This window comes from Spermophilus citellus (genome assembly GCF_964194105.1).
Source record: "Spermophilus citellus genome assembly, chromosome: 3".
In the NCBI taxonomy this organism is placed as follows: domain Eukaryota; kingdom Metazoa; phylum Chordata; class Mammalia; order Rodentia; family Sciuridae; genus Spermophilus; species Spermophilus citellus.
Genome location: NC_138184.1, coordinates 57386244 through 57411955, shown reverse-complemented (window position 1 = coordinate 57411955; position 25712 = coordinate 57386244). Strand labels below are relative to the sequence as shown.

General features: G+C 48.9%; 1 protein-coding gene across 7 annotated transcripts in view; it reads right to left on the bottom strand.

Moving 5' to 3' along the window:
- Positions 1 to 431: 431 nt before the first annotated feature.
- Positions 432 to 25712, bottom strand: part of ATXN7 (ataxin 7) — a 138464-nt gene continuing 113183 nt past the window's right edge. For 6 of the 7 annotated variants that reach the window (XM_081284979.1, XM_081284977.1, XM_081284976.1 and 3 more), the window contains 9 exons: positions 21537 to 21789; positions 19475 to 19734; positions 18708 to 18790; positions 13555 to 13808; positions 12011 to 12209; positions 11632 to 11753; positions 6686 to 7697; positions 5907 to 5973; positions 432 to 4464 (listed from right to left, as the gene is read on the bottom strand). In XM_081284979.1, the coding sequence (XP_081141105.1) occupies positions 4355 to 4464; positions 5907 to 5973; positions 6686 to 7697; positions 11632 to 11753; positions 12011 to 12209; positions 13555 to 13808; positions 18708 to 18790; positions 19475 to 19734; positions 21537 to 21789 (2360 nt within the window). In that variant the 3' untranslated portion in view covers positions 432 to 4354. The remainder of the gene's footprint in view (positions 4465 to 5906; positions 5974 to 6685; positions 7698 to 11631; positions 11754 to 12010; positions 12210 to 13554; positions 13809 to 18707; positions 18791 to 19474; positions 19735 to 21536; positions 21790 to 25712) is intronic. The other variant, XM_081284981.1, reaches the window with a different exon arrangement.

The following is a 25712-nucleotide window of genomic DNA, read 5'->3' as shown; positions in this document are numbered from 1 at the left end:
TCTCTGAATGCTCAAGTGTGCTCATCTTGCCAATAAGGGAAGTATGTGAAAGCAGAGAAGAGACCAGACCAGCTCTGGATTTCAAAACACTCGAACCCCAAGTGACTCCATGTCATAAAATTTAAAGTATAAACAGAATTCGTTTTTTCCAGTATCCCCCCCCCCCCCCCCCCCGCCCTGTTTCTCTCAGAAACCTGCAGGGCCAGAAAGCGGTGTGCCTACTGTTTACACTGCAACTGACTTATCCAAGGCAACGCTCTGTGCCCGGGGCTGGAAACACCCTACGGCCTCACAAGTCCTGGGCCTAGGAGGGAGGCCGAGCGCAGGCCCTCCCTGAGGTGTGGGATGCCAACATGGAAGAGAAGCCAGACTGGACCGAAAGGGTTCAGGATCACGAGGCAGAAACATGTAAAACATTTCATGCAGCCAACCTCATTTATTGAGAAGTCCTAATTTTATTGCCCGTTTAGTAACATGTTTGTTCCACAAACTAATTTCTCATAAAGCAAAGCACAACTTTTTCTTATAAATAGTATAAATTATTTTATTTACAGAAACTTGTTACAAAACAAATAGACTATATATTTCTTCTCTTTTAAATATCCAAAGTAATTTTCTATCCCTTGACATTTGTTCATGTTCTATACAGCAGCCAACAAAGTCCAGCTGAGATGCTCTTGATTATGTGTACAAATTATCAAACTATTCACACATTTTAACACAGGAGATTGCTTTTATAACCAAGCTCAAAAAAAAAAAAAAAAAAAAAAAACATAGCAAAACGCTTTCAAGGCCCTACATTCACACTTGACAATATGTAGTGCTCATTTAAATGATCTGAAAATGTAAAATGTTTTGCACAAAATGTAAAAATGATTATTTTCTGCTAAACAATGAAACTTTTAACAATCATTTTTCAAAGCCCGACTTCCCCCTCACCCAGGACAGAATGAGAGACATTAAGAAATTCCTTGGCAACAGAACTCTTGCAGGAAGACAGCTGCCTTTATAAGTTACATTTTTCAAATTATACATTTTTCAACGTTATCAGAGGTACTTCTTTGTATTATATTTTTGGAATACAAAATATTTTAAATATTCTATTTTAAACTCTGTATTTCATGAATGAATAACAAAACGGACACGTCATGTAAGTTTGCTGGCTGACAAAGATCTGTAACCCTGGGTGCCACTGGGCAATCCATCACCAGTTGAATTACTGTGACCCCAAAGGTCTTAGTTTTAAAATACCTTATAAAATTACCAGCATTGGTGGTTTTCGACTCCTCCCCTAAAATTTTAGAAACAATATTTAGGTGGAAAAAGCAAACTCCAAAGTTCAACTGAACATTCAAGTCTTTTTAAAGAGAATCTGTCTAAGCTTAAAACTAGGGTTCAGGCACTTTCAGTTTTTTCCATTAGTTTTAAACCACATCACATACTAATAACACACATGTGCTCAGAGTGTCTACACACACAGGCACACACACGCACACACTCACGCACACACATTCACACACTCACGCACACAAAACACTAACAAAAGAAAAGCAGTGTGTCACTTAGTTACGTGTAGTCTTGTTGGGAAATCAGGCAACTAGGGAGAGCAATGCCCACTTCATCTGTATGAATCCACTCCCGAGACATTAAAGGGACAAAGACTTTCACAGAACAGAGGCATCCCTTAAACTGTAAAGGAGGCAGGTTCTAGAACTATTGGCTTGGCAGTGAACCACTTCAAATTATAAAAAGGTATTTACTTTATTAATTAATAAATAAATACTAGATGATCTCAATTGTACCAAAACAGGATATCAGAAAAAAAGACCTGTGCAAAAATACATATTTAAATATGTACAATTCATTTTTAACAAAATATGTCTTCTGAAATAGGGATACTTCCATATTTATAATAGAACAAGAAATCCCAAAATAAAGATACAAAAGTAGGTTTTGTATAATTCTTTGTTCATCATTGCAGCACTTTTTTTTTTTTTGAAGGTTAAGAAAACTGCAGAAGTTGTCATGAAATTCTATTGGAAAGAATATAAAAATTATCTTGGTTTTAAATTGATACCAAAGTCTGTCTAGAAACATCCCAACCACTGCAAATTTGGTTTTTGCGAGTTAATTTAATTCAAAAAAATACTTGTACTCCCGTGTTTTAAATGGTCTTAATTGTTTATCATAATAAAAAGTAGTTGTTGGAGAAAATAAAATATTTGAACAGTCTAAAATTTAATAGCACTGTTTAGAATAGGTCTGTTTGTGGCAGGCAGAATCCCAAATGGCTAATTTCCTAATCCCGATGCTGTGTGTGTTACCGGGAGACATAGTGAAATTCAATTCAAATCTCAGTCTAAGAAATCAAATTGTCAACACTCACTAATCTAAGTATCTACAATATTCTGAATCAACTTGCTATCGTGGATCCTATTCACATCTTTCGGAACAACATGATCTGTCTATAAATTCCATTGCTAAAAGCAACTTAATTTATAACCATCAAGTCCCCTTGGCTCTGAAAATAAATTCTACCCATACCCCATTGCACTTGTCACCAGGGAACTGACTAGATACCTTCTGATGCCCTCTCTCCTTCTCTCCCTCCCTCGCTGGGATGGAACAAGCATACTGATTTCTCCCAACTACACCAAACTGGCCCGTGCGTTTCTTCTCACTAGCTCTCCTATAGTATCATTTTAAAAACATTTACTGATTGCATAATAAGTGAACAAGAACTGTTCTCCCCTTCCTTAAAAAAAAATCAATATTTTACATCAATTTATAGCTAAAGTATCTGCATAAAATCTTTGTTTTTCTTACATAATAAGAATAATTCTGTAGCAATTCACATTATTAGGCTGGTAACCAAGTATTTATTCATTCTACCTGTTGTTGACTTGAAATTCCCTGAAACTGAAGTTTGTCACCCAAGAATTTGAGGGAAAAAAAGGACGCACTGACTGGCTCTGCCTGGGCCCCATCAGGGTGACGATCAGGGCCGAGGAGACGTTACCCTGTGTTTGGCCACTCTGTTCTCTGAGGCAGGAGGCCTGGTCCTCAGTTCAGGACTGTGGTGTGGCATCGCCAGATAAAGGCCCAGCTCACTCCCCTCGCGAGCCAAGCTGCTCCACTGTATCAAGCTTTGGGTGGATACTACAGGAAACTCCTCAGAGGGCTCCACAGCTCAGGAAGACGACAGCAGTAACCCCGAGGAAGAAGGCGTGCCCCATGGGGACCCTGCATGGGCCTGAGTGCACACTGTCGACCTCCACCCACCTCAGGATCTGCTCCCCACCCCACCCCACCCCACTTGCATCCAAGTAAACATCTTTAGTGGTCCTAGGGGAGAGGGGACACACACGATGCCAGGAGCACTGGATGCAGAAACTTACACTTAGTCCCAGGACAGTATCCACAGAGATAAAGGGGGGCAACCCCTCGGAAGTACATCCTAATGATATCACTTTAAAAAGGCAATTCTTAAAAAAAAGACTGGGTAGGACTATCAACCCAACCTGAAGTACTGTTTAACATGAAAACTTAAAGATAAAAAAACTGCATCTCTTTGGAAATCTTGGAAAAAGATGATTTTTCTCCCCCTAATTTCATTTTACCTTTCCCAGCCCCACCCTCAATTTGGTTTTCCATTATCAAAACTAGTTTGTATTTTCTTTTTCTTTTCTTTAAATCACACAGAATTGCTTTTGTACCATGAAAAGTAAGCCTCCAATATGGTTATGCTGGCCGTCAGGGCATCAATGACTTGAAACCATTTTGAAAGTCCAAAACCTTGGATAGCTTCTTATCCTAAATGACTTGCAACAGGCTGGGTCACTGTGTCATGATGCCTTGTGCCAACATCTGCCCTCTAGTCCTGGAACACTGCTGTGGAAATCTAAAGCCAGCTTCCTTTCTGCAGAGACTGCTGGGGTACAGCTTTCCCTCCTGGAAGGCCTCCGGGCCCCAGGGGAGGCGCCTACCTGCTGGAGGGTGACCTACAGAAGACGGTGCTGGGGGGGGGGGGGGCGGAGAAGAGGAACTGGCAGGGAAAGGGAGGAAAGTCTACAGTAACGCTCTTGCCAAAACATTCTTTTGCCCAGCCAATCTACTCCAAGAGTGGCTCCATGATATACTGCAAGTTAGAACAAAACAAAACAAAACAGAAACTTCTCACAGATTTGTAGCAAGCAGTCCAGACCACTTTAACACTGATAAAAGCAATCCGGTGGCTGAACTCGATCCAGTGTCCTTTAAGAGTACTCACTGCTACAGACACAGCTTCAGGGAAGTCCTCGTCAAACTCGGGCCTGGCGGGCTCCCCTGGGCCCACAGGAGGTCGGGAAGAGACTCAAAGGCATCGCGGAGTCCAGAGTGCTGCGTGGAGGTGTAACTTGTCTTCAAAAGTGTCCGGATTGTTCCTCCCTGTGCTGTTTTCAGTCGTCAGGGTCGTGCCTTTGGCTTTCAGAACAGAGGGGTGGGGAAACGAGAGATGAGTGTGCGTTTGGACTCTGTGCCCCCTTGATCCTACACAAGAACATTCCAAAGGCCATGCGTCACTAGTGTTCCACTGACTGCAGGAGGCTGGGGTGGCAAGCTACAGAGCCTGGCCTTAGCTTCCAGGAGCCTTCGCTGTCCCTGGGTCTGACCATTCTCAAGGTCTCCTTTCAGGAAACCGGCTAGAAGAGACACAGGCCTGGGCTTCCAGCCTGGAGAAAGGTTCCACGTTTGCCTTTGGTTTTATTTTCTGATTCTGTGCCCGTGAAGGCCTTCCAGGTTACCCGAGAGCAGAACAGGGCTGCACGGGCCAGCACACCTGCGGGCCAGCACACATCTGAGGAGTGCCATACTCAGGCAGGGGCAGGGGGCCTCTGCCTTCCCAGGGCTGCCTGAGGCCTGGGAGCAGCCATGGAGCATCCCAGAGGCTCCCAGCACCGCCCGCCTCAGCCCTTCTCAGAGGACTTCAGGCAGCTGGGCACAGTCCTGACGTCAGCTCCTCCAGGGACAGCAACTTGAGGGTCTACTTTTCTAGGAGTGGCAATCTTTAAAGCACTGTGGGGTCACGGGTCCCTCTGAGCCTCTCACGCACACTACAGGATACCTCCTGCAGATCACTGAACGGAGCTGTGACCCTTCTCGGGCTCACTCATCCTCGGATCTCTAGACACAGGCCCCCTAGGACTCCTGCAGTGTGAGAAAAGTGCTCTGGGCACGGAGGGCAAGCCTTCTCCAACACAGGCTTCAGTGGAGAGTGATTCCACAAGCAGAACCCAGTTAGATGGTGTGTGCTACGGTGCCCCCAGGTGAGCAGAGGTGATAAACCGGCAGGTCATAAGCTTGGCCAACAGACAGTGGGCTATGCTAGATTTAAAAGATCATAGAGCTTTAAAAAATGGCCAAGTTTCTACACAAATCCAGATTTGTAATTTCTCTGAAACTGGTAATGAGGGTCTGGGAGCAGCCGCTCTATTGAGGTGGGCACCCCTGCCCTGCCCGAGCCCTGGCCCCTGTCTACATGAAGACCAAGTATGCTCAGGAATTCTCACCTGACACTACAAGCCCTCCTGCTGGGGCCAGGGCCCACTGGGACACTGCAGCCAGAGGGAGTTTCCAGTGCAGGGATGCTCACCATAAACTATGAGGAGGATCCACCGAATAAGAAGGAAAAGCAATTCTCACCCGCCCAGGAGGCTCTCCCCACCCCCACTCAAAAAGCCAAATGACCCAAGCCCACAATTTCAGCAGCTACTTAGTTCCCAGGTGTCTGCCCACCCTCCAGCACTGCCCACCACCCCATGCTGCAGGGAGCTCTGTGGGGAGCGCCGTGGCCTGGCTGACGAGAGTCCTAGCCTGTCATACGTTCTGCAGACAAAGAAAGGAGGAAAAACAAAGAAGAGCCTCACATTTTAAGTCAGGGCTCTGGGGTGCTGCAGCTGAAATTCCTGTTCGTAAGCAAGGTGAGGAGATATCCTGATGAATGAAATAACAAGATGAGAGATGAGCTGGAGTTAGAGCAAAGGCAGCTGGAAGAGACAGCAGGGGAGGGGCGGGAGAACCAGCATCATGGGAGACTGGGAGAAGACGAGACACAGCGTGAGACAGAGACATGGTTCCCTGGGAGCCCGACACCCCTGACCGGCTAAGGGACCCCCAGCTCCACCTCTTTGTTAAGGTGCAATGGGGGATGCCCACACTGACTCCTGGCTTTATGCCTCCCTCTAAAACAGGAAGGAAGGAGAAAATTGGTGGTGGAATTTAACCAGAGTATCCGAAATTGTTCCAGGTGAAAACTATTACAAGCACTTTCTTCTCCAGTCTTGAAGCATCCCTCTCTAGGTCAGTGTGACTTCCAATGCAGGGAGTTTCCAATGCAGGCGTTCCTCAGAGTAACACCCTCCAGGAAATGCCCCTGCCCCCTCCCCGTCCTGATCTTGGGGTCCCGGCTCCAGGCCCTCCTCAGCCCCCTCTGCAGTGTATCCCTGTGGCTCTCTCCTTCAGAAGCATCCCCCGCAGGCAGCAAGAGTTCTACAGAGGAGCCTGCTATGGCCTCCGAGGCCAGCGACTCCTGCCTTTCTAAAATGACACCATGAAGCTGGTCTACAGGCAACCCCTGCCCCCTAGGGGGACTTTGGAGCAGAGCCCAGGGAGTGCCGGGTGGCCAGGCCCGCAGTGCGCATCCTACCTGGTGCAGGAGGGAGCTGTTGGTCAGTCCTTGGGCCCCGGGGAGGGTGCCCGTGTGCTTCATGTGCACGCTGTTCATGGTGGGCAGTCTGGCGACCTTGGTGGCCTTGCCACTGCTGCCGCTGCTGCTGACGGCGCTGGGGCTGGGCGAGCACTTCCTTTTCTTTCCTATGAGTCTGTCCAGCGGAGTGTGCGCCAGCGGGAAGCCCCCGTGGGCGTGCACGGGGAGCTCGCTGGCCTGGTGGATGAAGGGGCCCAGGGAGAGCGTGGCATCGCCGCTGTTGACCATCACGCTCATCCTCTTGATGGACTCTGCGGGGCTCCCGCTGGGGGGCCCCCTCCCTGACTGCTCGTGCCGGAGGCTGGCCGAGTGCGCTTTGTTTGTCACACAGTTGAGGCCGATGCTGTGGGAAGCTGTCACTGCCGACGTGTAGGGAGGCCCGGAGTGAGCCACACAGTTTTTCCTAAAAGACTCCATGGAATGAGAAGAAGAGGAGGAGGAGGAGGAGGAGGAGGAGGAGGAGGAGGCAGAAGAGTGAACCAGCAGCGGGGAGCTGTTTTTGCGTTTCTTTCCTGAGCCGCTGCTGGTACCACTGCTGGCACCGCTGCTGGCATTGTGACAGTCAGTGCTGTTACCAGCAGACTCCTTGGGCCTTAAAGACTTGCTGGATTTCAACTTCTGAGGTTTCCTGGACATGGGGGAGGAGGGGACCGAAGAGAGGCCAGAGGGTGTGGAAGGGGACGAGGACGAAGAGGACACTTGTCTGGATTGCATACTGCACACAGGATCCATTGCCCCGGAAGTGGCAGGCTGTGCATTTAGTGTGGTTCCATGAGCTGGTACCGCTTTGCTATGTGGGGAGATGCAGGTGGATGAGAGCAGTGCTGGGGACGCAGAGACGGTGGCTGCGGCAAGATAGCCGATCCCACACTGTGACGTCGGCACAGAGTTTGTCCGGTGAGGGACACGTGCAGAGACGGGTGATGTGGTACTGGGCACTGGTGGGATTTTCCTGAAAAAAGGAGAGGGCAAGAGTGTGACACTCACCTCACCGCAGCCACTCATGGAGGCTCAAAGACCCTGACAACCCACCGCAAGCAGAGGGATCGATCACCCACACACCAGTTAGCCAGCCAGCCTGGCACTTCCTTCTTCCAATTCTCTGATGCCCTCCCGGGGCTCTTAGAATCACACGAGATGCGTGCCTCACCCCGTGCTGCCGCCCCAGCTTCACCGCCAACTCCCGTCCCCAGCCACAGATCTCCGTGTTGCGAGGACATCATGGCCTGACCCTGTGTGCCTGCCCTCTGTGCCTGCCCCACTCTCGCCCCCTCGGGTCGGCTCAGCACCGCTCTCTCAGGAGCTCCAGGCTGACTTGCCTGCACCGACCTGTCCCTAGACTTTCTGAGACTGCAAGTTGCTAACTCCTTTGCAGAGGGGGCCACCCACAGCTGACTCGCCATGATAGCCCTAGCACTTAAAATACAGAAGGCATAAATACAGAGGGAATTCTAGAAAGATGAGGGGGGAAGGACATCACCAGTTAACAGCAGCGACTAGGTTGTAACTACTGGCCAAACACTGCCCATGGGATACAGCCTCCAGATCTCAGGGGGCTCAGCCACAGTGTGGTAATGTTGGTGACATCTGGGTAGGAGTTGGGCAGATAGTCAGGGTAGGGAGGCCCCACTTTTATTTTAGCTCAATTTTTAAATGTAATTGCACCAGAATTTCAGCAGCCCCTGTGGCAAAATGAAGCCTGTTGCAGTGCCATGCAGCTGGGGTCCTCGTTACCCACCTGGTGAGGGGGCCATCCCCGGAGGCCAGGACGGTGGGCCAGCCTGGGCAATGCAGCAAGAACCATCTCTTAAAAACCCAACCACAAAAACCGAGGAAGCAGAAAAGAAGGGCCTGACTAGAGGGCAAGCGCCACCTCCACCAGGCTCTTGCTCACCCAGTCCAACCCCGCCCCATTTCCAAGACAGGGAGCTGGCCCGAGCGCCTCCCTGATGCCTTTTAAGAACCATGTTCTTGGGCTGGAGTTGTGGCTCAGCAGTAGAGTACTCGCCTAGCACGTGGGAGGCCCTAGGTTCGATCCTCAGCACCACATAAAAATAAACAAACAAACTAAAGGTGTTGTGTACAACTAAAAAATAAATATTAAAAAAAAAAAACCCAACAAAGAACCACGTTCTCCCGAACAGGGATTGACGAGGGCAAGTGCTTGCACCTGCTTTAAACCCCACTCCAGGGCTGCATGAGAGCCACCCTCCACACCACCTCAGGGCAGTGGGCAGACTCTACCGTCTAGAGAGTCCTGGCTGACTGGCACTACGAGAGGGAGGTGCTGGGAATGCCGAGTTCCTGGGCCCTGGCCTAGGACCTGAGCAGAATCTGTACCCAGAGGACCCCACGTGACTCAGGGGTAAGCTCTGCTCTAAATGAAGCCCACACACTGTGATCTGCTGAGTGCAGTGAATTCTTGTGACCACCAGGGGGATCACGAAGCTGGGGCCTCAGGACTAGGTTGTCCTGAATCAAATACCAGAAAAAGGAAAAAGGCTTCTGCAGGCTGGGGATGTGGAGGCTCACTCCAAACAACCGCCACCAGGTCCTCTGAAGAGGTTCTTATGCAGTGATGTGACCTTTCAGATAAGCAGAAGCAAAGCAGGAATACGTAGTGGTCTTGATTTCTGTCTGCACAAACCAGCTCTATAAAAGTATATAAGAAACTAAAAAAAGGTCTGTGGGCTGGGTGGTATATAGAAGGGCAGGGGACGAGGGGACAGCCTTTTCATTGTACGCCTCCTTATATTCAATTTTTGCTTTACAGCTATGCAAGTGCATTCCCAATGCACACGGTTAAACACCAAACACAAGGGCTGGGCTGGGGCTCAGCGGTAGCGCACTTGCCTGGCATGTGTGAGGCACTGGGTTCGATTCTCAGCACCACATATGAATAAATAAAATAAAGGTCTATCGACAACTAAAAAATGAAAATATAAAAAAACCCCAAACACCAATCCTTCACTAGCTCCCTAGCCCCTCTTAGGGATGTGGAGCAGTGGTCCCACATGGAGAGAGGGCACAGGAGCTCTGAGTAGCCACCTGGGCCATGACTGTGCTCAGCAGAGGCCACTTCCACCCCTGTTCAGAGGCCCACCTCCTCTCACCCTTACTGTACCCCGGTGATTAGCAGTAAGAGGCCAAGAAGAGAGCTGCTCAAACAGGGCTCTTCCTGGAGGGAACTGTGCTGGGCCAGCAGGCTGGGACTAGGACCACTCCCCCATCCAATCTCACGGAGTGCCTGGAAACCAGGCCCCGGGGGCTGGACCTGCCCCAAGTTCCCACCTGCTCCAAGCCCATGCGTCAGTTCATCCCTGAGCCACGCGTGTCACTGTGTACTGACTTTCAAAACCAGAGGTCATGGCAGTAGAAAGGACTCCGTCTTCCTCCTGAGAGCAAGTGACAAGAGCCCTCCAGCAGCAACAGCCCAAGGAGGCAGTGAGTCCACCTCACCACCCCTCCAGCTTTTTCAGAGTTCAGAGCACAGACCGGGAAGCTCAAAGGCAGGAGGAGCTCAACCGCCCTGCCCAAACTCGGGCCCTCAGGGCAGTCTGAAGAAACGGCAAGCTGGGCCCTTAGGGGTCCTGGGGTGCACTGAACCCCAACAAACCCCTACTCCACCACTGGCAGGGGAGATTTCTCTTCAGAAGGAAGCAAGAAGTGTGCAGTGGGAGAGCAGAGCAGCGCCGCTCTTGACCTGTTCTTCTAAGCGAGCAAGGCGTCCTCCTCCCAACTGTCACCGATGTGCTAAGGCCTCTGACCAGCTCTTCAGACCCACTAGGAAACCCGACAGGAGGGAAATGGACGCACTGGCAGAGCCCACTCAGCAAAGCACTAGCTGATGACGCCCAAATGACAGATCTGGGACTCTGAACAACCCCTTTAGCAAAGCTTTATATATTCATCAAAGTAGACTCCACCAAATGCTAGTTCCCCAGTCCAGAGAGTTCAGGAGACTCCATGTGGCTCATGACTGCTCCTGCTTTGAGTTTCAAAGCCCAGTGCTCATTAAAGGCTCTGAGAAGTCCTGCAGGAATGAGAACAATTTTATTTCAGGAAAGGCTGGATGAACCTTTCGTTCACTTAAATTCCCGTTTGGGAAACACGTGCAAATACAACACAACACAAAGTCTTCAAGTGCAAATCACAACACATAGCTCTTCTACCCGAGGCCTTCGGAGTTTCCCACTGCACAGTCAGCCCCACCGTCCACTAGCCCCCGCTGGTCTCTCAGGCCTGGTCTCACATGACACTCATGCCTACTGTGGCTCAGTCTTCACACTCCTGGCTCCTGCCTCCTGAATCCTAGAATCCCTAGAATCCTATTCCCCCTGTGGCTGCCCTCTGATCCATTCAATCAGGTCAAGGTCACCTTTTCAGAGACACTTTCCCTGAATCCCCCAGGTCGTTTTCCCCCATCTTTATTTGGAAACCAAGTGCCTCTAGGTCCAAATCCTCACCCTATCACCAATCTTCTGTGTGACCTTGTATTTCAGTGTTATTTGCTAAAAAAATTAGGGATCCATTGCAGTCACTTGCCAAAGAACAGTGAAAAATAAATATACCCAACAGATTGAGGGCATGCAGCAAGCTCTCGGCTGACTCTCACCTTGTCCAGCCCCCCTGAGGACCAGCTGCCCACTCATCTGCTGACTGGTGTTGGCCTCCCCTGACTCCAGATCAACCGTGAGCTCGGCAAGGGTGTCCATCCTCCCACCTTGAACCCGGCAACCAGGACAATGTGGTCACTGAACGAGTGAGTGGCTGGGTGACCAGGTGCCTCCTCAGGGTGGCCAGGCACAGTTTCATTTAGACTACCAGCTGCAGGGGCCGTCTAGGAAGTGGGAGATATGCAGGTGAGCTGCCCCCGGCCTACTCACCTCCATAGCTGCGAGTTCAGATGCTTCTCCACCATGAAGTTGAGGGCGCAGCGGAGCCGGTTCCACCTGGAGTCGAACACGTAATACCCTCTCCCGATCTGCCGGCTCCCGAATGTGCAAAACTGAAAGAGAACACAGCGGGCTTGCCCCTCAGGCACAGCTGCCCCGACACCAGAGGCCATGGAGCACAAGGTGACAGTGCCTGCCCGAGTGTCCTGCTAGGGAGGGAGCGCAGAAAATGCTCCCGACAGTGCTGGCTCCCGTGGGGCACCTGGCCCAGCTGCTCACACCTGGACCACGTCCCACACCTTGGGCACACCACACAGTGCCCTGTCCCTGCTGCGGAGGAGGGTCAAAGTGGGGTGGACACAGAACTTACAGACGCTGGCTGAGGATGACGACCTGAATAATGACAGTCCAGTTTTTCAACAGACTCTTCTTTGTCATCGCCTTCACCCTCCTCACTGGATAACCGAGAGGCTGGCTCAGTGGCAGGCAGGGGAGGGTGTGGAGACTCATGGACTGGAGGAGGGTCAAAGGGGGCGCTCCCACCTTGTTGAGCAGGGCAGCCTGGAGGCCTGGGGAGCAGGAAGTGCAGCGGGTCAGGTCACACACCGGGGAGACAGCGTGCCCAGACCGCCTGGGGGCTGGGCTCCCCACTCCTGGAGAGGCTTGCTGGCAAGGCAGCCAGGGAGCGGAACGCCTCTCTCCCCTTGCCTGCCACCACCTGGGAACACAGTCCCCTCTGTCCTCCCCAGAGGGGGACCGTGTGTGGAGTTTAAGAGAATTAATTACTCCCGTTCCTCTTCAATTTCAAATGGATTTGGGTTACTAAGGCAATAAATTATAAAGCGTGGCCAGGGCTCTACGCTAACCTGGGAGGAACGGGAAGTGACGGGAAGTGACACCGGTACAGGGGCTTTCCCACTCTATGTGGGTACTCTGGAGCCTGGTGCGGCCTCTCTGCCCACAGCAACAGTGGCCCAGTGGTTCTGGAATTAGTGTGCTTTTCTTCCTAATGAAAAGCCTTCCACTGAAGATGGCCAAGGGAAGGAGTTGCTAGGGAGTCTGGGACACGCCAGGAGTCCCCCGGACGGCTCCTCCAGGGTAACACCTGGGCTGACGCTGGAGGGGCCCAGCACACAGGTCCTGGAGAGGGAGGGACTCCATCATTATGCGACAACTGCAGGGCAGAACGCAAGTGCAGCACCCCAGAGCTGGCACCTCCCTAAGCGGAAGCCCTGTTGCCCTCCACCCAACCACTGGCCCAACCCCCTCCTGCACGCCTCTCCCTTCCGCCTGAAACCTGGGCCCAAGGGTCTTTCAACTTCAACTTGGTTACATATGCAAGCACGCACACCCTCCACCAACACCACCTCAGGTGTGCGTGTGACAGATTCTCAAGCACCTTGGCCCACTGCTTATTATGCTGCTGAAATGTCTCATCTCTACTCAGGACTATGTCCCAAAGGATTGCATGAAAAGTCGTGTTGGTGAGTGGATGTTGTGAAGACTCAGGCCTAGTGCCTGTCCCCAGCAAGAACTCCCACAGTGTACTCCAGCAAGAAGGGAAAAATAAACAGGAAGCCACTGTCAAGGCCATGTGAAATATGTCAACCAATAACCTGTGGCAGGCAAGGGCCAATGTCAGCCCTGCTCAATGGGGTTAAGAGACACCCGATTTTGAAGAAGTACAGAGCAGATAATTCGAGCTCTGTGGTGCTGCTTGTATCTGCGACCAGGGAAGCCCTGGCTGAAACTTCCTGAGGGCCTGGACAAGCTTCTTCTCACAGTAAGCATCAACTATAAAGCGCCTCCCTATGGCGAGCCTGCTGGTGTGTCTCCTGGATTCCCGGCTGCAGCCTTGCTGGGTGCCCACAAGCCTGTCCTGAAGGGGAGCCCAGGTTGGAGGGCTTGGCTTACCTTGGAAGACTGGGGGTGTGAGGTTTAGGTTTGCTAGCTACGGAAGGCTTTGATTCAGAAGGAGAGTTTTGGTGCGGCTCCTGCGACGATCTAGGAGGGGTGGGATGCGGGTCCCTGAGAGGCTGCGGTGGTGGCTGAGAGTCCGGATGGCGCATCGATTCCTTTTCCCTGGTTTTGTTTTTGTGCTCGGCTAATAACACATCAAATCGTTTTCTTCTACCCTGAACAGCCCTCCGCTGGGTTAAGGAATGTGTCTGAAGAATAAAAAACACAGAAACTGAGGAATCTCTACATGACTTTGATCTGTCACATACCCTCAAACGCCACTCTCTTTAAAAAGCAATCTATACCATCAGCACAGTTAAAGACAGCTCAGCATTTGATGAGATAAAAAATAATTCCAAAAGCATGATCTTTTCTCCGCTGGACTAAAAGCACCCAGTCTAGACTAACTGGAGGAGAATCTGGGAGTGTTATTTCTATCAGAATGAAGGAGTCATGTTAGTTGGGTCACCTGGCTATGTGACTAGTGGACAATAGTAGAAACAGGTGACAGGTGCTCATGTTTTGTTACCATGAGAGCAATTGTTTATTGAGGCTCTTATCAACTCCATTAAAGAGTCCCTCTTTCAACCATTTAAAACTCCAAATGCTAACAAAGGAAAGAATCAACGATTCCATAAACACACATTAACAAGTGTTCTTGTAGTAATTGCAGAGAGTAAAAATGAAACAATTGCTTCTCTGTCTTCCAGTGAAAATGCCCTGCGAAGACAGAGTGGGCTGACACATTCTGGAGACAAGGGACCACCATAGCTATGGAAGACCTGAGAGGGTGAACACAAGACCGAGAAAGAACTGCAACAGGAAGAGACACCCAGCAGCCAGTTCCAGTCCCGAGTCTACAGACAGAGTCAAGGTTCAGAACTGAGAAAGGGGCACCCAGAGGGGAGGAAGGCCAAGGGACAGTTGCTGGCTTTCAGAAGGCAACCAACGTCAACCTCTGATTGAAACACCTGTAAGAAAGCGTCTGTGCGCCAAATGCATTTTGATGATAACCAACATTCTATAAAAACTAAGGTAACGGAGTCTAGTCCCATTCCCAGCAGAAGACAAACCAGTATGTACAAGTGCAAGGTCACCAAAGTTGGCAACTCTTAGTGACAGTTAAGTCTGATCACTGTGGAACGACTTCATAGGTCACAATTCATGAACTGCTGGGGTCTCAGTCTGTAAAAACGCAGGAGACGATGAACCCCAGGAGTGGGTCAGCTTCCATTGATGACAGGGCCCTAGTCACGTGATCCATGAACATAAGTGACTTCATCCACATTTCCTCCTCTCATGTTTGAAATTCGGCAAGGCACACTTCCCATGCTTCCCTACCCTATACGTGCTCTACAACGCACTGCTCTGTGGGCTTACAGACATGTTGGTATGAACTTGGGGGATTTACCTCAAACATTCATCTGAAACATGATAACCCAACCTACTGTCTTACTGGCCACTGTGAAGTATGTCCACCCAAAACCCAACCAGGCACAGATAAATGTGATAAGCTTCTTTTAAAAACTTTAATGTCCTTTAGTATGTAACATACCCACATGAAAGTAACCTGAATGAGGAAAAGGAACTTTGTTTGTGTTCAGTGCTACATCAGCACCTAGAACTGCACCTGATGTTTAATAAATGCTCCAGTCAAAAAGTACATAAAAACAAAGATCCTTGTTGAGCACAGTGGCCCATACCCCTAATCCCAGCAGCCCGGGAGGCTGAGGCTGGAGGATCACAAGTTCAAAGCCACCCCTAACAACTTAGTGAGATCCTAAGCAACTTACGGATTTGGTTCTGTGGTGAGGTGCCCCTGGATTCAATGCCCAGTTAAGGAAAAAAAAAAAAAAAAGACCCCCCAAAAAACCCTCTACTACATACTGAAGGGATGAATGACATGCTATCCCTGGCCCAGCTGCCTATCTTTCCAGACACACATATACATACTCCTCCTCTCTAAGTGTGCTGTGCTGCTTAGCAAAGGAAAGCTGAGTGAAGAAAGCAGGGAGACGGTATTGTACCCACTCAGGCTGATGAGCAGACAGGACGTCCACTGGGCTCTGAAGGACACTCCAAATACAGACCTGAGGACGCTGCTGCACCCCGACATCCAGAACTCTGCAAGGGGCTGACGCAGGCACCAGGGAAGACTGGGCACATGCTAAAGCCCTGCTTTCTGCTCTGTGGAGTCACCTGCCTCTTCCTCCCCTCCAGTTTAGCTCCCGGCCCATCTCTCGGGCTGCACAGAGTCCAAGCCTGCGCGTCCCTCCACTGTGCCTCTCCCACACCTCCCAGCCCAGGCAGAACAGAATGACTTCAACGCAGGGTCCTGTGGCTAGGAGCCTTCCTCAGCCACATCTTCTAACTGCAGGCCCCTCCGTTTTCATGAACCATCAAGTGGGTTTTCTACTCCTCTCAAGTCACCGATCTTCATCTCTGGCGTTAGACAAGGACAGCGGGCACATCCTGATTCTGTTGGACTCTACACCCCTGGGACCTAGAACAAGACCTGTGCTTGCAGGGTGTGTGATACCAAGTTTTTCAGTGACGCTGGACAGAGACAGAGGCACAGTGGTCATGAGGCAGCCTGTCATACAGATGAGGGGGGAGGCGGGCGGGAAGCAGACTGCAGCGGACGAGTGAAGGGGGCGAGCAGCGGCAAGCCCACCCCAGGGTGGGAGAGACTCGGGTGAGAACTGGCCCAAGCCCAGGGCGCGAGAGACTCGGCAGCAACTTAGGACATTTGGGGGAGGGCCATGCAGGCATTAGTCCTACACAGCCTAACCGGTTCAGGCCAGAGTGAAGCAAGGGAAGGAGGAGAGCTGACCAGAGGACAATGAAGAAAGAAAGGCACTCTGGGAAAGCAGGCTGGCCGGAGGCTGCATTTTCTGCAAGCTCCATGCTGAACTCACGACAAGTCAGGGCTGAAGAGGGAGACTGATGCAAGGGCAGGCGTAGCACCAGGCCACACGCATCAATGACACACTTACAAGAGCAGAAGAACAGCATGAGCCATCTGAAAGAAAGATGGCAGGAACATGCAGGTCCATACAAAAGCAGGAGGCGCAGGGAGAGTGGGAACACCTCTTGCCAATCCCACTTCTGGGCCTTAAAAACATACCAGCCCAGAGCACTACCTATAACACCTTGTTCTGAACAAGGTAAAGGCCCAATGACAGACAATAAAGAGAAATGTGGAAAATACAAGTGATGGAATATTATTCAGCCCTTGAAAAGGAGCTCTTGCCATTGCAATAACATGGGTGAGTCCAAAGGACATTATGCTAAGAGAAATAAGCCAGTCACAGAACACAAACACTTCACGACCCCACTTATGCGAACCAGCCAAACGCACAGAATCAAAAAACAGTCATTCTAGAGGCCAGAGGGACAGGGAAATGAGGAATTACCAATCAACAATCAAAAAGCTCCAATTAAGCAAGATGAATGAGTGCCAAGGACCTGTGGTACAACAGTGTGCGTACAGTCCACAATGATGTGCCGTACACTTAAAAAGGTTACTAAAAGAGGGTGATGCCAAGTGGTGTGGTTCTCACCACAGTAGAACAAAATTTAAAACATAAAGAAAGAAAACACTTTGGTGCACCATGAAGTTTCACAGTTAACTTTAAAAGAACACCCTGGGTCTGGAGACGGGTTCAGTGGTAGAGTGCTCGCCTACCAGCATGCACAAGGCCCTGGGTTCCATCCCCAGCATGGCAAAAACCAAAAAACCAAGAAACCGAGTAGAACATCCTGGATAAAGAGAGCAAGCCTGCTCCTGAAAGCCAGGCAGACAGGAAGAGGGAGAAAGAGCGGGCCAGCTGGAATCACGGTGTGCAAGAGGGCCGGGGCGTTATTCTACAAATCCCCTTAGATGTAGCTGAAACCCTGACACAATTCTACACAGGTCACGTGGCCATATTCAACACACTACAGTATGTGTTCAATTAGTATCCCAGGAAGGACAAAAGTTATCTGTCTTGAGGGAGGAGTTTGTCCTTGAGGGAGGACAAACTTGAGGACTCGGGGTAGGGGTGTCCATCAACCCAGGACAGAAGGTAAAAATCAGAATGTAGATGTGTACTTTTCCCATCCCTGAGGACAGTCTATGGTTTTTTTTTTTTTTTAATTAGATATTAGGGACATCCATTCCCCCAAATGGTTCAGAACCACTGTTTTAAGACAAAACATACACAATAAAATTAAATTAGAAACTAATACTCCTTGAACCCCTGTGGAGACAGTTGGGGACACTCTCCAAAGAAATACTGTCCAACAGAGATGCCCACTCAGGCAGTGGAGCCCATGGAAGCCAGCCCAACCTTTTACTCACAGCGAATAGGCCCCTTCGTTATCAGCCTACTGGCCATTTTAAAGGAAAAACAGGAAGACTTCAGAATGGAGAGGAAGATCATTAAATTTCCTAGTCAGATTATATTTTACGTTGTATTTTTGAAAAACTAGAAAGTAAGGCAATTTTAAAGTCACAGATTTTTTTTTTTTTTTAAAGAGAGAGTGAGAGAGGAGAGAGAGCGAGAGAGAGAATTTTTAATATTTATTTTTTAGTTCTCGGCGGACACAACATCTTTGTTGGTATGTGGTGCTGAGGATCGAACCCGGGCCGCACGCATGCCAGGCGAGCGGGCTACCGCTTGAGCCACATCCCCAGCCCAAAGTCACAGATTTTTAAAAAATAGTTTTTTGAAGTTTAAGAATCGTGGTATACACATTTTAAGGAAATTCATATGTTTGTAAAGGAAGCTTCTGGACTCGTAGGTCTGTGCAGTTTCAACCACACCAGAGAGTATTACATTTCTATGTAGCAATACCGAGTCCTGAGAAACAGCAGACTGATCAGGGAAGGACACTGTTTTCTAGGACACAGAACTCACTGAAAATAAAACCTCTCTCGAGAGCATGATTCCATCACACGCTTCACCCTTTGCCAACTCGAGCTCCTTTCTCTGGACCAAGTTATGTCCTCACTGACACAACTGAGGACAGTCTCCAGAGCATCAGTTAGACCATGGGATGGTGTGGTCCCTTCTGAGAGCCCCACGATCGCCACAGGTGTCAGCTCTGCCTGCAGGAAGACCTACCTTGCACGTCAAAGACCTGGTGCAGGGCTTCTTGGTGTCGAGATCAATGACCCCACAGTGGATGTCAGGATCAAACTCTCTTTCTGTCAAAAGCACAGAGACATTAAAATAGGCTTGCCAAACACTCCTTCATTTATTTTGTAAATTAGAAAATAGGAGACATCTCAAGACAGACAAATGATAGCTGGAATGAAACCCACAAAGACGTGTGAGCACCACATAGCAGGAGCATCACTAAAATGCCACAACTACATGAGCGAGCGCATAGGAAAGTGACTGTCATGCAGCATCACCGCGTCACTGAATTCAGAACCACACCAGAAAGCTTTCAATGGGCCCCACACCCTGCGTTTGCACATTCACGTGCACATTTGCAAGTGGCACTCTTTTAAAGCAAGAGTGAGCCAGGCATGGTGGCTCATGCCTGTAATCCCAAAGACTCAGGACACTGAGGTAGGAGGATGCAAGTTCAAGGCCAGCCTCAGAAACTTAGCCAGGCCCTAAACAACTTAGCAAGACCTTGTCTCAAAATAAGAAATAAAAAGGACTGGGGACGTGGCTCAGTGATTAAGCACCCCTGGGTTCAATCCCCAGTACCAAAAAAAAAAAAAAAAAAAAAAAAAAAGCAAGAGCTAAGAGGACAAACACTACCTAGGGAGCCTCTCCTAGGGCTGAGTGGGTCAGCAGTACACACAGCAGTCCCCTTGGTCCCTGGGAAAGCCCACTTGAAGTACAGAAACACTATTAAGAAAGAGCTGGGGGGTTACCTGATAATCTCTTATTTAAAAACTTCCTGTTATTGGAACCGTCTTCGGGTTTCTTTTCCAGAGCGGGTGGTGCAGGAAGCCCTTTGCCATTCAGAATCTGTCCAGGTGAAGGCAAGGTTGGCTTTGGTATTGAGGGGCAGTTAAGGCCAGGCTTGACTGAGGAACTCACAGTAGCAGGACAGGGTGGCCCTGCCGCAGGTTTCAGTAGTGTGCCATCCATCTTCGGATGAATCTTCTCCACTTTCACAGACGGCGTCATGCTGCAAGAGCAGGAGAGAGCACCAACGCCTGAGTGAGGGCAGCCCCGAGGGATGAGGCAGAGCCAGGGTTAGCAGCACCACACGGACTGGCCCCCAGAAGGCACCTTTTGAATTTTGTAAGAATTCTCCAGAAAACCCTGTAAATGTTCACACACTCATCCAGTCCATAAGCCCTTTGACGAGGCAAAAGGCCCATTATCATTTCAGAACAATTTTACACATGGACCTATAGGAGACTTGGATCGAATACCCACCCGATGCAAGTTCTGCAAGAGGCAGACCAGGCAAAGGTCTAAAAGGACGAAAGACTCTGCAGAACCCTTATGTCACTAAAGATTTATGAGGACTCAAATAAATGTCAAATATACATGCCTAACAACACAGCACCAAGACAAAGTTCCCTGCTCTTGTCAAAGATGACGACCAATGTTTAATTAGCAGATGATGTGCCAGTTCTCCACTACCTGATAAGAGGCTTCTATGGCAGGGGCTTTAGAGCATAAGTCCCTGGGATGGAGTTGGTGAGCCCTGAGGACCTGTTGCACAGCTAAAGCCCTGACTGCTCTTGGGATCTCAGACACTGTCATTTTCCCTCCATAAAACAGGTGATGTTGATAGGATCCTAACAGTGGGCTGGTCCCCTCTGAAGCCCTAACTCCACATGAGGAGCTAGAGTGATGGTTCTGCAAACTGTTTAGTGGACTCAGTGCTCCATGGCTGTCAGGCTGGCGAGTGACGTGGGCGCTGCACTGGCATCCTCTCTGGCTTTCAGACAGCTCCAGGAGCGAAAGTCGAGCTTATCATCCTGCACTTCTGACAGATGAGCAGGTACTGGGGGCACAGTAACCAGGACAAATAGCCCCAAACAGCTATACCTGGAACAGCCCGAGTAGTAGAGACTCTACAAGATGTTGTGGCCTCTCCTGGCAGGTAAGGTCCTTGAGCAGTAGCAGGTGTTAGGTCCTGCTCTGAGATTCAGGTTATCAGACCTTGGGGCTGAGCTGGGTGGCATAAACTGCTAAGGGAGCCATGCCAGGGAAATGCTACCCACTACTAGGCTGAGGGGTGCCATGACGAAGCAAGATGTATTTCTATGGGTGTGCATAGCCACTCCTTCACGTGACCTCAAGAGGCCTGCCAACTTCCAGATCCACCCTGGAAGCACGCCAGAGCCTTGCCAGGAGAGTGTGAACTTCTCTCAGTCTCCCTGCATCACGGCTATGATGTGAACCCAAAGCTGCCGGGAGGAAGCACTGCTTCCTGGTTGGTTTTGCAGGCCCCAGAAAATCCTAGAGCAGCATCTGGGAATCTCTTCACCTTTTATTTCTACTATTACTGATAGCTGTGGCAGGAATGCCAGCACTTATTCATTAACTGCCTCCTGGGGGCCAGAGACAGATACCAATTAGAACTCCCCTTCCTGGAGGCTGTTACTCTTAGATGCTGAAACAGTGCCTTGCACACAGCCCTCAAGGAAGCAGCAGAAGTGGGATGTGAGGCCTATCTGACCTCAAGTCTTCTCAGACAAGGCCTCAAGTTGCGCTTCTTCCTGCTTATGTGGAACCGGGGTATGCTAGTGGGAACTATCCCACTAAGACTTTGGGATCAACAAGCACCATTATTATCACTGCTACCACTACTCTGGAAGTCTCCTGAGGCTCAGTGGGGAACAAAAGAGCCAGCCACACACACTTGAAAGCCCCCTGCGTGGGTCTGTTCCCATGGCTCCCGGACTCTCCCACCACTGTACACAGGCACACTGTAGCAGGACCAGCGCTGGAAACCCTCAGGGCCATACTCACATTCTACTGTGGGGGACTCTACTTTGCTGGAGGGGATGCATTGGCCTGGTGTTCCCCCTGGGTTGCAGTTTCTCTTTGGGCGATTTCAACGACTTGGAACTTGAGGAGGACGCGCTAAGAACCCCTCCACTGGAAGAACGGCTGCTTCCACTTGCACTGCCTCCTTTGCTTTTGGACAGAGAAGGGAAGAAGGAAAATACTGAAGTGGGAGGAACGGCCATAGAAGGCTTGCTGGATGAGCTATGTCTTCTTTCTGGAAAGGAAAACAGGAAGAAAGAAAGAAAAAAAAAAAAGACACCATGTTTCAGGCAAATCTCACATGGAACGGGAAGAGTTCCCTGAAATCAACATGTTTAGGTTGAAACATGTTATCATGGAGTCAAAACACACTAGACGCAGTCACTTTCAGAAAGGGCTTATCTAGGCCCCACACTTACTGAGCGTTCTAGGAACCAGCCCTCCTGTTTCCAAAGTACCTCAACATAACGAGGTTTATCACAGATACCCATCAGGAATTAAACACCCATTCTGAACACCAGCATACTGCCTTTTGGGTTTTCTCTGCTGGAAATGAACCTCTAACCTGGATTCAGGAAGAGAAAGACTCTTCCCTCATCTGCAGAGCTCTGGAAGTGACACTGCGTGGACATCCTCTCCTCCTTTCTAGCTCAGCCCCTCTCTGATTTTCAAAATAGCAGGATCTTCAGAAACAAGTTGTACCTTTTTTCTCCCCGTCACTACCCACCAGCATATGACACCAAATAAGCACCAAATAAAGATGTTTCTAGGGTTATCTTATCGTTCCTTAAGAATCTGTGCTAAAATTTTCCAGTGAATCATTTCACTGCCCCCCCACCCCTTTAAATAATCTCACTTGACTACAGATGGCACAGCCCCGGCTCACACCACCAGGGTGCCAAAGGCGCAAGACAAAATACCATAAATAGCTAGGCATGTTTTTTTAAACCTGGAAGTAATTCATGGTTAAGAACAGACTACAAAAGTTTAACTGAGAATAAGTGTACCCACGGGAGAATCAATTTTTTTCTGAGTATGGCAATTTAATATAAATCAAGAGATGTTGAAAAATGTTACTATTGAAAACATATTAATTAATTATTTGGTAAATTCATCTACTTGAGACCCCTGCAACGGCTGCTTGGTGGAAGCCTTAGATTAAACTCGTAAATTAAAATCACACACTTGCTTAACTCCAGCTTTCAAATGTCTGTGACCCAACCCTGACTTATCGCAAAGGGGAGTTCCGTTCTATGAGTACCTGAAACATGGAGCACGTTAGAATCAATGACTCCAAGCAGCATTTAAATGGCTTGTTTCCAAAGCCCATCTTTTAGTAGCCCAGAACCTCTCAGTGAGTCTTACTCTTGTTAGGACAGTTTAGCAATGCTTTATGAGGTTTCTAGTGCCTGCTCAGGACAGACAGATACTATCTACAGACAAATTCAAATTAGCCCACTCACCACACAAAGGCTATCCTCTAGTTACAAAGGGTAAGTTGATAGTGATGCATAAAGGCCTCTTGCTGTGCCGACCAGGTGAAGGAGTGTAAGGAAGGAAAAACTAAAGCGACTGTGGGGAATTACTTTTCCAAATTTGGCATCTGAGGTGTGTTTCTCTTTGTCTGTTTTAAATCTAGTCTTTCTTTTTTCTGTGATTCCAAAATGCACGGAACCTACTTCCACGCTTCAGCATTCGTCTGCCTCCATTGTAAACACGTGCTTATAGCTTTGCCACCTGCCCCTGCCCAGGACAGACTGAGCTGTAAGACTGCAAAGAAGTGATTTCCAAATGGCCCTGACAGTGGTTCTCACCCTGGAATGACCCCAGGAGCTCACCTGCAACCCTCCCTTGAGGACTGTGACTTAATTGGTTTGGGATGTGGCCTGGGCATCTGGACCTGGACAAGCTTCCCCTGGTGACTCTGCTGTGCAGCCAAGGTTGGAAGACTCACCTGGATGAGGCTGATGTCTAGAGAACCATTGACCACAGCTGGTGGAACCCCTGGCACATGGCACTACATACGAGGGCTGCCACCGCGTGTCCTTAATGAGTGCTTTCCACACCACCATTCCCTGCAAACCTTTCTCCCACCCTCAGCAAAGGCATATAAAATACTATTTGTTTTACTCAGATTTATTTTCAATGCTATACTTCCCTCTTCTTTGGTCTAATTCTGTCTCTAATAGAGGCATTCTTGGTGTCTTGGACCAGACAGTTCTACATACAGGACTTCAATATGGTTCACAGTCCTGGCCCCACCATCTGGTCACCAGTTAGTGCCCCTCTGCCCCAGACCACTTGAACCCAACTCCTATCATTCCAGATGGGCTCCAGAGTAAAGCAGAGCACCACCACCTTCAGCTGAGAGCTGTTCTTCAAAGCAAGATCTCCATGAAACGACAGGCTTAACAAGCTTGCTATGTTTTTCTGATAAACACTAAAATAAATATTAAAATTTAAATATTTACCCATGGTAACCCACAAAAAGCAACCTGAGTACTGTTCCCTTGGACAATACTGTCTGTGGCATAAAGAGGTGGATACCTCCCACCCCCTGTAAGCTAGAACGCTGGGCTTAGAAGTGGGTATCAGAGATCTCAGGTGTCTCAGGGCAAGTAGGCACACAGTCCTTAATTTGTGATGGTTTAATTTTATAATATTTCAACTCTATGGTTGTGCAAAAGTGATATACATTCAGGAAAACTTGGAATTGTGAACTGTCACCTTTTCTTAGGCTCGTGATATACAATACAGTCAGGATGACATTGGGCAGTTCCAGAAAGCCACAGCTCCCCATGAGCCTGATCATGACAGGAAGGAACCCTGTGCTGTGTGGCTAATTAAGATGCTCAGAAGGTTAGGTATATTAATATTTTTGGCGGGGAGGCACTGGCGATTGAACTCAGGCACGCTTAACCACTGAGCCACAATCTCAGCCCTATCTTATATTGTATTTAGAAACAGGGTCTCTCACTGAGTTGCTGAGGACCTCACTAAGTTGCTAAGAGGCTGGCTTTGAATTTTCAATCCTCCTGCCTCAGCCTCTTAAGCGCAGTACTAATATATTCTTGAGGGGCTGAGGTTGTGGCTCTGTGGTAGAGTGCTCGTCTTGCACACGCGGGACCCTGGGTTCAATCCTCAGCACCACATAAAAAAATAAATGAGTGAAATAAAGGTATTGTGTCCAACTATAAAATAAATATTTAAAATATATAAATATATTTAAATAAAATTACGAAACAGCTTCGCCTATCATGCTTGTTTTAAGAAGGCAAAGCCATTGAAATATTAAGGAACAAGCTGACCACCACAAAATCTTGCATTTGTTTTTGTCTGCAAGAAACATTGGGCAATGCAGAAACGACACCTGCCTGATGGAGCCACACAGGACACACAGTGCACATACCGCAAACACCCACCATGGATCTCAGTTCACAATGAACAGCTGCTGTCCCAACTCTCCGTCCAGTCTCACACAACCTCCCTCTACTACCAGGAGTGGCAACCCTGCCCAGGCCACTCCACAGGCAAATGCCAAGGCTCTTCAAGGTCCACTGCCACATTTATCCGAGTATTCATGTATTTTGGACTATTTACTATATGTAAGACTGTGCTACCATTTTCATTATGTTCCTCTTTTTTTTTTCTGCATGTGTCACTGATGAAGTTTTTGAGTGTTGTGCCATAACACCATTTTTCCCAATAAGACTCATGTGGTTTTTATTGCACAATTTTGCACAGTGCAGTAAGTTTTAAGGAATGCATGTTGTGTTATAGCAGAACTGACTGCAACTGTAGGCTTGTCCTTTCAATCTTCTATTCCCATCAGGGGCCACTCTCCCCATTATCTATCTATCTATCTATTTATTTTGCTATTAAAAGAAATTTTAACTTTTATTTATACTATTACATTTTTTATTTGTTCTTTTTAGATTCCATGATAGTAGAGTGCATTTTGATGTATTATATATATTCATACATGGAGTCTAACTTCCCATTCTTGTGGTTGGACATGATGTGGAGTTTCACTGGTCGTGTGTTCACATAGGAACATGGGAAAGTTCTGTCCCATTCATTCTATTTTCTGTCCTAGTCCCATGCCCCTCCCTTCCCTTCATTCCTCTTTGTCTAATCCAATGAGCTTATTCCCTGCCT